The sequence below is a fragment of the Balaenoptera borealis genome, assembly GCF_965194805.1.
Source record: "Balaenoptera borealis genome assembly, chromosome: 17".
Lineage (NCBI taxonomy): Eukaryota > Metazoa > Chordata > Mammalia > Artiodactyla > Balaenopteridae > Balaenoptera > Balaenoptera borealis.
The window spans coordinates 38,384,397-38,396,817 of NC_138876.1; the positions used below are offsets into that span (position 1 = coordinate 38,384,397).

The 12,421-nt window shown below is 38.0% G+C and overlaps 1 protein-coding gene across 8 annotated transcripts in view; it reads right to left on the reverse strand.

The window, feature by feature from the left end:
• MTDH (metadherin) overlaps positions 1 to 12,421 on the reverse strand; it is a gene marked incomplete at its 5' end in the record, with an annotated part of 55,099 nt that overhangs the window by 32,555 nt on the left and 10,123 nt on the right. For 7 of the 8 annotated variants that reach the window (XR_014236521.1, XM_082364338.1, XM_082364336.1 and 4 more), the window contains one exon: positions 9,855 to 9,956. The exons of the other annotated variant lie outside the window; for it this stretch is intronic. Coding sequence is in view for 6 of the 7 variants with exons in the window: in XM_082364338.1 (XP_082220464.1) it covers positions 9,855 to 9,956 (102 nt within the window). The remainder of the gene's footprint in view (positions 1 to 9,854; positions 9,957 to 12,421) is intronic. 8 annotated transcript variants of the gene reach the window in all.

A 12,421-nucleotide genomic window follows, 5' to 3' on the forward strand; every position in this document is an offset into this window, starting at 1 on the left:
AATTCACAGAACTTAAAAAAAAAAAAAAATATATATGAACTGGTTATCAAAGAAAACACACAAAAATAACTTCCATAATTAAGCTCATCTTTTAATCTTAACATAAATGAACACTCCCTAATATTAGACAATACCCAAATAAGTGCTATCATTTATTAGAGTGGCAAAAGGTATACCTTGACAGCAAAAGCAGATCTATTCAAATGGCTAACTGCTCTCTTAACAGATACTGCTATTTTAAAGAACTGCAAAGTATAAAGAAAAGCAGAACAGTGTCCAATTAATGCTTAAAAGATTAACTTAGGGAGTATAATCTAATATTTGCATTGCAACAAAACTATCAGAAGACGAATACTGTACAAATTTTTAGTTAAATGATACTTTATTTTGCAATTAGCCAATTACACACAAGGTAAGTTGCCAGGTTCTGAACGTAATCCTTATTCAATTTATTAATTCTCTAATCTGGAAAGTACTAGTCCTTAAAATTTGGGGGAACTGACCTCTCTAATACTTACAGCTCTGTAATCATCTAAAGTCTCTGCTGGTAATGTCAGGAGTGATAAAGTAAACAGAGCATGAAAAAGAGGAATGCTGAGTATTTTCTAAAGGTTAGAAATGGATACTAGAGTGCTCTGGTCTGCTGACTAGCGGCTGGTGTATAAGGTTTTTCATTAACTCATGGCAAAAACTTTTTTCCGAGATTTTTGTTCTTCTCCCATTGTGTCAAAATTCCTTTCTTTTTTTGCAATGGTGACAGTGGTTTTAAAAATGTACTTGTATAATATCGCCTATATGTGGAATCTAGAAAAATGGTACAGATGAACTTATTGGTAAAGCAGAAATAGTCACAGATGTAGAGAACAAACTTACAGTTACCAAGGGGGAGTGGGGGTGGGACAAACTGGGAGACTGGGATTCACATATACACACTACTGTTGTATAAAATAGATAACTAATGAGAACCTACTGTTTAGCACAGGGAACCCTACTCAGTGATCTGTGGTGACCTAAATGGGAAGGAAACCTAAAAAAGAATGGATGCATACACGTATACGTACACATACACGTATACACATACATATACATGTACGTATAACTGATTCACTTTGTTGTACAGCAGAAACTAACACAACATTGCAAAGCACTATACTCCAATAAAAATTAATTTTAAAAAAAACAGCAAAAAAAATTAACAAATTAAAAAAAAATGTACTTGATGGGATTTCCCTGGCGGTCCAGTGGTTAAGACTCCGCGCTTCCACTGCAGGGGGTGCGGGTTCGATCCCTTGTCAGGGAACTAAGATCCCACATGCCAGGAGGCGCAGCCAAAAAAATAAACAAAAATAAAAGTGTACTTGACAAAATTAAAAGTTGTTAGTGAAATTTATTTTGAAAAGTTTTAGCAATTGCCACTTGAAAAGTCTGAAAACCATTGCTTTAGGATCAATTTCATCCACCTCCTGCTTAAATGTGGCAAGTCCCTAATTTTATACTGCTCCACATTTTGGCACTATTTATTTTTCTCACTTGTCTCAAACATACAGATGAGTTGGGCATGGTTAAATGGCAAAGGATGAATGGCCCAAGAGGCATACGAATTCCATTTCTCTACTCTGTCTGAACTAGCAGTTCTTCACCTTAGTAACTTGGTGACACAATACCAGGATGAGATTAATTATGAAAAGTATCACAAACCTTTTTAAAAGTAGACAGGCTTGCAATTGATTTCCCCCATTTTGGGGAGGAGGTATGATTTAAACTAGACTCAGCATCTCTCCACTCACCACTATTCTGATACATTTTTTTTGAATGGAAGGAAGGAGTAGAGATGCAGGTGCAAGGAAGTGCCCACAATTAGCACTTTACCTCTTTCTCCTCACCCTGGTTAGTTATTTTCTTTCACAGCATTTAACACCACCTGACCTTAGAGACTATACTTGCTTGTTTTTAGTTGTTTTCCCCACTAAACTTCATGAGAATAGTGACTCTTTTATCAACCATTTTATCCTGTTTTATCAACCATTATATTCCTTGTGTTTAGAATAGTATATCCTGCACATAGAAGGTATTCCATTAATATTTCGTTAATCAATGAAAGAGCCTAAAATTAGACTGCATTACATATAGCCCTGTCTTCCCAACTCTCATTGTCCCCCCAAATAAAATCTTTGAGCTATTACATTTGTATACTTGATTCACCATCCAAGCCATTAAATTATTTAAATGTTTGGTGTGAGCTCGTAAGTTATGGAACACTGCATAAGCAGCATGGTTATCAACTCATAATCTTAAAAAATTCACAAGAAACATTTCTTAAGAACTTCTTTTATCTAGCCCTGAACTCTTTCCCAGATTTGGTTCTCACATTTCCAATAGCCTAAACTAATTCCACTTGGAGATTCCACTTTCATTCTCACTTCAATCATAGCATTATAAAATACAAATTCACCATTTCACTTTTGACCCCCTCTTGCCACTTCCTGCCTGATACAACCATAGTATCGTGGAAAAACGATGGGTTAAGGCAGATGTCCTAGTTCTGGTCTCAGTTCCACTATTCATTAGGTGTTTAGACAGAAAAGTCTACGGGCAGAAATGAGGCTTCTCTGGTAAGATATTACCACTTTTATTTAAAAAACCACTTGGTTTACCTTAAAGAAGTTCTTGAAAACTAATTCCTTGGGTGAAACCCAAGAAATCACAAAGCTATAGACTGCGGCACAAGGGAGCCTGGAGAGTCAAGAGTCCAAGACCTAGAGAATCAGATGATATTAAAGCACTCCAGATAATGAAACATTTTAATGAACCCAAAACACTGTATCAGGAGTTTAAAACAGGGGTTCAGCAAAAAAAGGGACCAGATACTAAATATTTTAGGCTTTGTAAACTATAAGGCCTCTCAACTTTGCTGTTGTATTGCAAAAGCAGCCACAGTCAATAAACAAATGAATAAGTGTGTCTGTGTTCCAATAAAACTTTCAACAATAGGCAGAGAACCTGATACGGCCAGAAGGTCATGGCTTGCCAATCCCTAGTTTGAAACTACAGTTTCTAAGATGTATTATGGAACATAAAAAACAAATGTATGTAAGCTCCCTGAGCATGCAGGTTCTTCTCTATTTTGCTAACTGCTAGAGTTTATGCCTGTATAAAATCTATGCTGCCTCAGAATAATTTTGTCTTTGGTCTTCTAAACACTAATCACTCAAACTTCTTGGTCATAGGATACTCTTTTCTACTCTTAAAAGGTATTGAGGGGACTTCCCTGGTGGTCCAGCGGTTAAGAATCCGCCTTCCAATGCAGGGGACGCAGGTTCGATCTCTGGTCAGGGAACTAAGATCCCACATGCTGCGGAAGAGCTAAGCCCGCGCGCCACAACTACTGAGCCCGGGAGCCACAACTGGAGAGCCCACGTGCCACAAACTACAGAGCCCATGTGCTCTGGAGCCCGCATGCCACAACTAGAGAGCCTGCATGCCACAGCTAGAGAGACGCCTGTGCGCCGCAATGAAAGAGCCCACACGCCGTAACGAAAGATCCTGAGTGCTGCAACTAAGACCGGACGCAGCCATAAATAAATAAATATATATTTTTTAAAAAGTATTGAGGATATCAAAGAGCCTTTGTGTGGGTTCTATCTTTTGATATCTACCATACTGTAAATTTAAACTAAGAAATTATTTAGCTATGTATTAATTTATCTCAAAGTAATAATAAGCTAATTATAAATTATACCTATATAAAGAACTATATTTTCCAAAACAAACATTTTAGTGAGAAGCATGTCATGTTTTACATTGTGCAGATATCTTTTATGTCTGGCTCCATTAAAAAAACCTGGACTTGCATATCTGCTTTTGCAATAATTTGCTATGATATATTACTTGATTGAAGCATATGAAGAAAATATGGCTACACATACATGTGGATATGTAATTGGAAAAGGGAGGACTTTTTCAATAGTTTTTTTCAGATAATTGTGATATTCTTGATAGTACATGAAAGATTAGCAATTGCCAAGGGGAGGAGAGGGGAAAACGGGGAGCAACTGCTAACAGGCACAAGATTTCTTCTTGGGAAGAGGAACATGTTTAAAAATTAGACTGTGGTAATAGTTGTACAACTCTGTAAACACACCAAAACTGTACACTTGAAAGAAGTAAGTTCTATGGTATATCTCAAAATAAAGCTGTTTAACAAAAAAGAAAGAAAACCAGGGGACTTCCCTAGTGGCACACCAGTTAAGAATACACCTCAATGCAGGGGACACAGGTTCGAGCCCTGGTCCGGGAAGATCCCACATGCTGCGGAACAACTAAGCCTGTGCACCACAACTACTCAGCCTGCGAGCCACAACTAGTGAGCCCATGTGCCACAACTACTGAAGCCTGCGTGCCTAGAGCCTGTGCTCCGCAACAAGAGAAGCCACCGCAATGAGAAGCCCGCGCACCGCAACGGAGAGTAGCCCCCACTCGCCGCAACTAGAGAAAGCCCGCGGGAAAAGACCCAACGCAGCCAAAAATAATAAAATAAATAAATTAAATAAAAAAAATAGAAAGGAAAAGAAAGAAAACCAAAGTGTCTGGAGCTTAGAGAAGGTAAGAGGTAAGAAAAGAGACTTGAGCCACAGTGCCATTGGATTATGTTCAAGATTGTCGAGTAATAACAACGGGAAATCATGAAGGATTTTAGGTAGAGGAAGGAAAAAATATTACATCAAAACTTGTCAAGTGGTAGTTTCTTAAAAATTGTTGCAATGTGGAATCTGAAACTACATCAATGAGCTTTCTATACTTTACTACATTAAAATCCATTGGTCTACCTTGCACCTTAAATGAATCTTTTATACTTGTCTACTTTTGTAACACGCAAGCATTGAGCGTTTGGAAAATATTGATTCACTGAGTTACATACATCTTCCAAAAGGTTAAAAAACATTCTGGGGGGCTTCCCTGATGGCGCAGTGGTTAAGAATCTGCCTGCCAATGCAGGAGACACGGGTTCGAGCCCTGGTCCGGGAAGATCCCACATGCCGCGGAGCAACTAAACCCGTGTGCCACAACTACTGAGCCTGCGCTCTAGAGCCCATGAGCCACAACTACTGAGCCCGCGCGCCACAACTACTGAAGCCTGCGCGCCTAGAGCGCATGCTCCACAACAAAAGAAGTCACCTCAATGAGAAGCCTGCGCACCACAACGAAGAGTAGCCCCTGCTCGCCACAACTAGAGAAAGCTTGCGCGCAGCAAGGAAGACCCGACGCGGCCAATACATACATACATATATACATAAATAAATAAAATTTATAAAAAACAAAAAAACAAAAAACATTCTGGGGACTTCTCTGGTGGTCTCCCAGTGGTTAAGACTGCGTACTCCCAATGCAGGGGGCCCGGGTTCGATCCCTGGTCAGGCAACTAGATCCCACATGCATGCCCCACCTAAGATTTCACATGCCACAACTAAGGAGCCAGCGAGCCGCCACTAAGGAGTCCGTGAGCTGCAACTAAGGAGCCCGCCTGCTGCAACTAAGACCTGGCGCAACCAAATAGATAAAAACAAACAAACAAACAAAAACCCCAATCCATTATATACAATATTAAAAAAAACCAACACATTTGTTAACATCACTGCTGATCTCATCAGCAATTCATTAAGTACTGGGATGTTGTCAAGCTCATGGTGGTAGACACAAATTTTCCAAATTTCTAATTTTCACTTGGCAACAAATCATTTTATCATTTGTAACAGTACTATCAGTTGTTTTCCTTGAACTGTCTTGATTACTTTTGAGAAAATGTCTACAAATACCCAACTCAAAATAACCATGGCCTCTCAGTTGTTCTCTCAAGTAAAAATGGAGTAACAAGAAATAAGTGGCTAGTCCAGCTTGCAACTCAACTGCACAGGTGTTTTTCCTCAAGGCAACCACTGTTTTTCAGTACAGAGCATACTTTATGCATACTTCCCATTTCATCATACAGAATATTAAACGGCATGTATTCAGAAGTCAATATTTAATCAAATGAATAATGATCATTTTTTCAGATTCGTCAAGGATACTCTTAAGTGGAATTAGCCTTTTTATTTTTTTTTTCCTTTTTATTTTTCCAACTGTAAGTGGATTGCAGTAAAGAATTCAACTACAAGTAGCTTGGTGTCACTGCCTTTATTTGTACTAAGGAGTCAGTAGTTTTACTCACTACTGCTTTTGCACCATTAATGCAAATATTAACACAATGGAAAAGACAACAATGTCTTAATTATTCTGAAAACACTTTTGTCTTCTGGGACCCAACAAAAAGGTCCCTGGAACCCCTTCACAGGGGTCCACGGACCACACTTTGAGAACTGCTACCTCAAAGAAATTGAGAGAGCATTACTTACTAGCTATGTGATCCTGGGCAATTCATTAAACTCTTTTCAATAAGCTGTATAAAAAAAATGATAATACCCTCCTCCCTGTGCATTAGGATTAAGAGATGTGAAAATATTTTGTACTCTGTGTAGCATCACCAAAATGTAAGAACTTGTCAATATTTATAATGAATATTTCAGTAGGACACCACTGACTTTGTCCGCAACAACCTGATTGTGACCAAATTTTATACATTTTTGCTTTTGCTATTTTTCTTACTAACCATCTTTACACTTCTATCTTAATTCAGACCTTTACAATCACAGATGCAATGCTGATCTGTTAATCATAAATGTTGCTGCCAGCTGAGCATATCTAAGTTTTTATCATACCCCACCCCACTCTGACCAGTCAAACCTGTCTAGGGCTTTCCCTTGAGTCTGAATATGTTGTTTTCTTTCAGCTGAACAATGACTGACTGTGTTCATTTGTTTCTCTCCCCTGCCAAAATTGGCCTCCCCACTTCTACTCACTGAAATACCATCCCCATCCTCAAGAGTCCAATTAAGTCAATCTTTTCTGGCTACCCAAATAGGATAATCTTACTTCTCTGAATACCTGGCACTCAAGGCTGTATGTTACCTGGTATCTTCTCTTATGCTTGCCTTTCCTTAACTAGACTGTAATCTCTCTGAGGGTAAGTACGTCTTACATTTCTCCTTATTCTCTTCATCATCAAATAGCACAATGCATTCAGCCTGGCTAATGATCCAGTGTATACTCTACTAGAGACTAGCATCAATGAAGCATTAACCTTCATATCCAAATGGACCTGGTAGCTTAACTTGCTTTATAGACCCAATATCTATAGCTCTTGTCATATACGGTTTTTAGGCAGTTTTATCTATAAGGCTTACTCAAGTGACAGGACAAGGTATTCAATATCACTGCATAGAGTGCAACTGCTTTACGGGCAAACTGTATTTCTTAAAGTGCCTAACGTGGCTCTGAGAGGAAAACAAATACATAATAATACATATTAAGGTGCATAAGTAGACCTAAGATGTTTATTTACGAAAAAAGACAGTAAGAAGTCTTAAAAAAAAACCCCACATATTTAAAACACACAACAGCACACAGCACAATAGCATAAAAAGTTAACTGAAATGAGAGTCACCTGGACTGAACCAAGTTAAAAAGCATAAATTCAAGATGTAGGATTGCGAAAAGAAACATTAAGCATGAGTGGTAGCATTTATTATTATGCAAAAAGTCAAATCAAATAGGCGACAAACCAAAGGTAGAAGCCTTGCACTAAAAAAGCAATGGCAACTGAAAGGAGGTGGTTCTGTCAAGTGATTAAACAGCACATGGGCTTTGGCATGAGAATGAGCTGGGTTCAAATCCCAGTTCAGAAACTACGTATGAAATCAGAGAAATCACACAATCCCTCTATGCTTCAGAGCCCTTATTTGTAAATGGGACTAATACTATTTGCCTGGAAGAGTTTTTGAAAGGATTAGAAATAATACAGAGCAGTGAAAAGTACAGACTTTGGAGTGATGGGTCTAGGTTAGAACTGACTGTACTTTTAAAAGCTTAGGTAACTTAAGCCTCAGGTTTCTTATTTGTAAGATAGGTATGATACCACCTCCTCAGCATTCTTGCGAGGATAATTAAAGTAACATGTATAAATATTCTATAAAGTCTTAAAAATACACCCAGTAAGTGCTCAATAAGTTGTCCCTACTATAAGTAAATATATTTACTTATAATTAAATAAGTAATTATGTACGAAGTAAATATGTACGATATATACACATACCTCACCTTGCACAGTGCCTGCCATGTTATAGATACTTAACAAATGTCAACCATTATAATTACTTTCTAACATAAGAGATTTCAGAATGATTTAAAACGTTAAACTATGGTTTTACATCCCGATACATACAATCTATATATAATTAATCAATCAGAGATGAATGGTAGTTGATTAATTATTCCAACTACAGATTTTTCAGGATAATTCAGGGAGTGGAAGCAGGAGTTAAGTATAAAATGCTCACTAGTAAAGAGAAAGCCCAGGAACAAGGAAACACTAGATGGGAGAAGTATACATCTACATTATGCATATAAACTATTCACAGTGTAAATTCACAATCCCTAAATTGTATGCTTATTTGTTAATAAAAGTAATTTACTATTTATTTTTCTGCCAAAGGCAAAGTCGGACATATATTTATAGGGCGTTTTTTTTTTTTTTAAGATTTTTTTTTTTTTAAGTGGACCACTTTTAAAGTCTTTATTGAACTTCTTACAACACTGCCTCTGTTTTATGTTTTGGTGTTTTGGCCCCGAGGCATGTGGGATCCTAGCTCCCCGGCCAGGGATCGAACCCACACCCCCTACATTGGAAGGCGAAGTCTCAACCACTGGACCACCAGGGAAGTCCCCGGACATATATTTAATTCTTTCCCACAACCATCCTTCATTTTAAGCCATCCTACCTGCAGCTGTCTTGGCCCTAGACCAATTTCACCGGGTTACAGGGCAGAATTGATCTCACCAGTTCTTCAGTGGTATTTTGATATTATGAGCATTAAGAAACTGTACCAAGCACTTCACCACTACGCTACGGGGCTGGAGTTGTGGCACCCTGGTTCCTAGAAACCACTTACCTACCTGTGGTTGTTTTTTTGTTCGTTTTCCCTGAAAAGGAGTCATGCATGCAAGGGTTAAAAAAAAACGGGGCGGGGGGAGAGGTTGCAGTTTTTAATGTACCAAAAAGAATTAAATAAAAAGTCTCTCGCCCACAGCAGGAGGTACCACTGTTAACAGAGTCTTGTACATTTTGCCTACTTACAAACTAAAGTAAGTCAAATAAAAACGCGTTGGTTCTAACACTGGCAACTGGAAAATGAATAAAATCCCAGGAATGTACCATTAACGGGGTATAATAGATTGTCTTATTTGAAAACTTAAGAGTGCACATCCAAACCTTTTAATAATGACCTGAGTACAGAATATTTTCCTTTGTTAAACAAATTCAAATTGTATCTAATAAGTAGATGATTATGTCGCTGTCACAATAGAAATCTATATTAACACTTAATACCATAGAACAATTTTGCCAAGCTTTTCATGCCAAAAGTGCACTATTAACAAAGGTATCACAATTTTGTTTTCCAGTAAGAGGTATGTTACATATCTGGAACCTTACTCATATAAAAGATGTTCAAGTCATGAATAAATTGTTTCTGGCAAAATGAAAACTTAATAATGTCACGGCAATGTTTAAAATACTTGGTGATACATCCCTCCTTAAAAAACGAACAAACAAAACCAACTTACTTAAACCTCCACCACCCATCCATCCGCTATGATAAATTCAGATTTTTAGTTTTCCTTAAATGGGGGTGCACATGTAACACTTTATATGTCACTCTCTTTATTAAGAGCCTTGCATATAATTTCACATGCTCCCAACTGACCTTTTCATTTTTCTTGTGTGTCTCTAATGGCTGCTTAGCTGCTGCACTCCGAGGAGTTCGGACGACCTCTTCCTCAGCCACTTCGATGGTCCGTCCGTTTGGCTGCACAGCGACAATAACGGATTCTGTTATCAAACTGCTTGGCAGAGCAAATCAAAGATTTGTACTCAGGACACAGAATATACAACAATCAAATTCTACCCCCGACCCAAATTAAAGACTTTTGTACAGCTGTGTTATCGAAGACTACTGTCCCTAGGAACTACATCTTGTAATATAATAAAGAATGAACTTATAAGCAAAACTGTACCACAAATTTATTTTCTGATTTCACCCAGGCATCAGTACCTCCAACAAAAAATAGTGGAATGGAAGCAGGAAAAAGAACTAAATTGTATTTGCATTCTGACCATCAATTGGCTGTGTAATCTCAGAGTATTTCACTCGTTATCTTTGAGTCTTGTTTCTACATCTATAAAAATGATAGGTCTGATCTATTCAAAAGTCCACAAACTTTTTTGGTAAAGGGCCAGATAGAAAATATTTTAGGCTTTGTGAGCTATGGAGTCTCTGTCCCAACTACAAAACTCTGCTACTGTAGCACAAAAGCAGCCACAGACGATACATAAAGGAATGAGTATGTCGGTGTTCCAAAAAACTTTACAAACACAGGTGGAGGGCCAGATTTGGTCCATGGACCACAGTTTGTTGGTCTCTGTATTAGATCATCGCTAATGTCCCCTGTAATCCTACAATCTAATAGCTCTACTATTCTAGGATTAAGAAGCTTTACTAACCCGCTGCCACAGTTTAAAAAGGCTACCTCAGTTTTCCTAACATCCCCAAAATAAAATGACAGCACTTAGAGGTATTCATGAGTAGAATTAAGTCTGTGAACACCAATTCTGGCTTTTAATCAGAATCACTAGTTTGGGTTTTTTTTTTTTTTTAAATGAAGCATTTCTGAGCCCCATCACCAGAAATATACTTAGATTCAGAACTTTGAAGAAAAGGGCCCAGGTATCTCCCAGGTATCTGTATTTCTAACCTCTTCTTTCTGGATCTCACTACTTCTTTTCACTTGCCCATTCTTCTCATATTCAACACAGTAAGTTAGCAAATCAATATACTAGTTTAAATTGCTTTATTTCTAGTTCTTGCAGAACAGATTTCCACCAGATTACTTATTACAGCAGACCTATAGCCATGAAAACAATATGAATGTTCAAAGTTTTTCTAATGTGACATTACCTGCATTTGTGCAAAATTATCAGGGATATGCAGTTGGAAAGAGAAACCATTAATATTCCAAAACCCAATCTGCAGTTTTCCCAAAGATTTATGGCAGAAAAATCCAAACAAAAGCTGTCTTTTAGCTGATTAAATTCCTAATTAACTCAAATTTAATATGCTGAGTCTTAAGCAACTTGTTAAAGTCAGACAGCTAATGTTGAAACCAGGTGTCCTCACTCTCGGTTTGGTTTTCTTTCCTCTGGGCTGTTTTGCCACTTTAATGCTGTCTCTTCTCATTTCTCTGTGTTTATGTATATTGGGGGGGCGGGGAGGGGTGGAGGAGACAATGCACTGAGAAAGGTCAGAAACCCCAGAAAGGAATTTGGGCTTAGAGCCATATCCACATCAGGAATATAACTTTATTTAATCCTACTTTCCAGTATCACCATCTTACTTGTCAATTCTCATATGCCATTTCTTATTTCAGACTAGTCAAACTTACTTTTTCTGATTTTCTGGGGTCGTCCTCACCTTTCCATGTAAGCTTTACTCCAACTGACCAATCTTACAGCTCTAAGTCCACACAGTTTCCCTCTCTTCACTTGTGGCAGCTCACAAACCTCACATCTGTGAAACTTCATTTAACTAATTAATCCCTTCAGCAAACTATCATAGTCACTTATATGATACCTCCATTTTACTCATGTAAATGACTAAATTGAGTCATTTTAATTTATATACTAACTGTAAAAAGGTGAAATTAAGTGGTTAAAAACTATCTTAAAAACCGCTAAAAAGTTCAATGCAATTTCTTTGAGACAACTGCAAACAATGCTGATAGAGCCTCCCAAATGAAAGATGAAACAATCTTTCCTTCTGGACAAATACGAAGTCTGAAATCCTCAATCAGTGACCAACAGAGGAACACTCAGTCTCCATTTCATAGGCTCTGCGATGATCAGCAAGCCAAAGGTGGTCCCACGTTCCAACCTGTGCCAATTTTACTTGCTTCTTTGCAACAACTTATGTAGTGGCTAGAACTGCAGCTGTTCCCTCTGGTCTATGCAGATTTCCCAATTTTCCACTAACTTTTGGGCTTTATATAGGTCTCGTAACTATTGGGGTTCCATAAGTCATCAACAGCTCCCCACAAATGCCTGACACCATGAAATAATAAGCCCCCTATCCCAAGGGAAAAGTCAACAGCATTCTTAGGTAGCAGGAAAAGAGGATACACTATGGTGGTTGTGCCTCTCCTACCTATCAACAGCACTAATCTGATCTCTACTAGCTGGTCAAGGAAGCCTTGTCCTGGTAAAGCATTAACCACATTT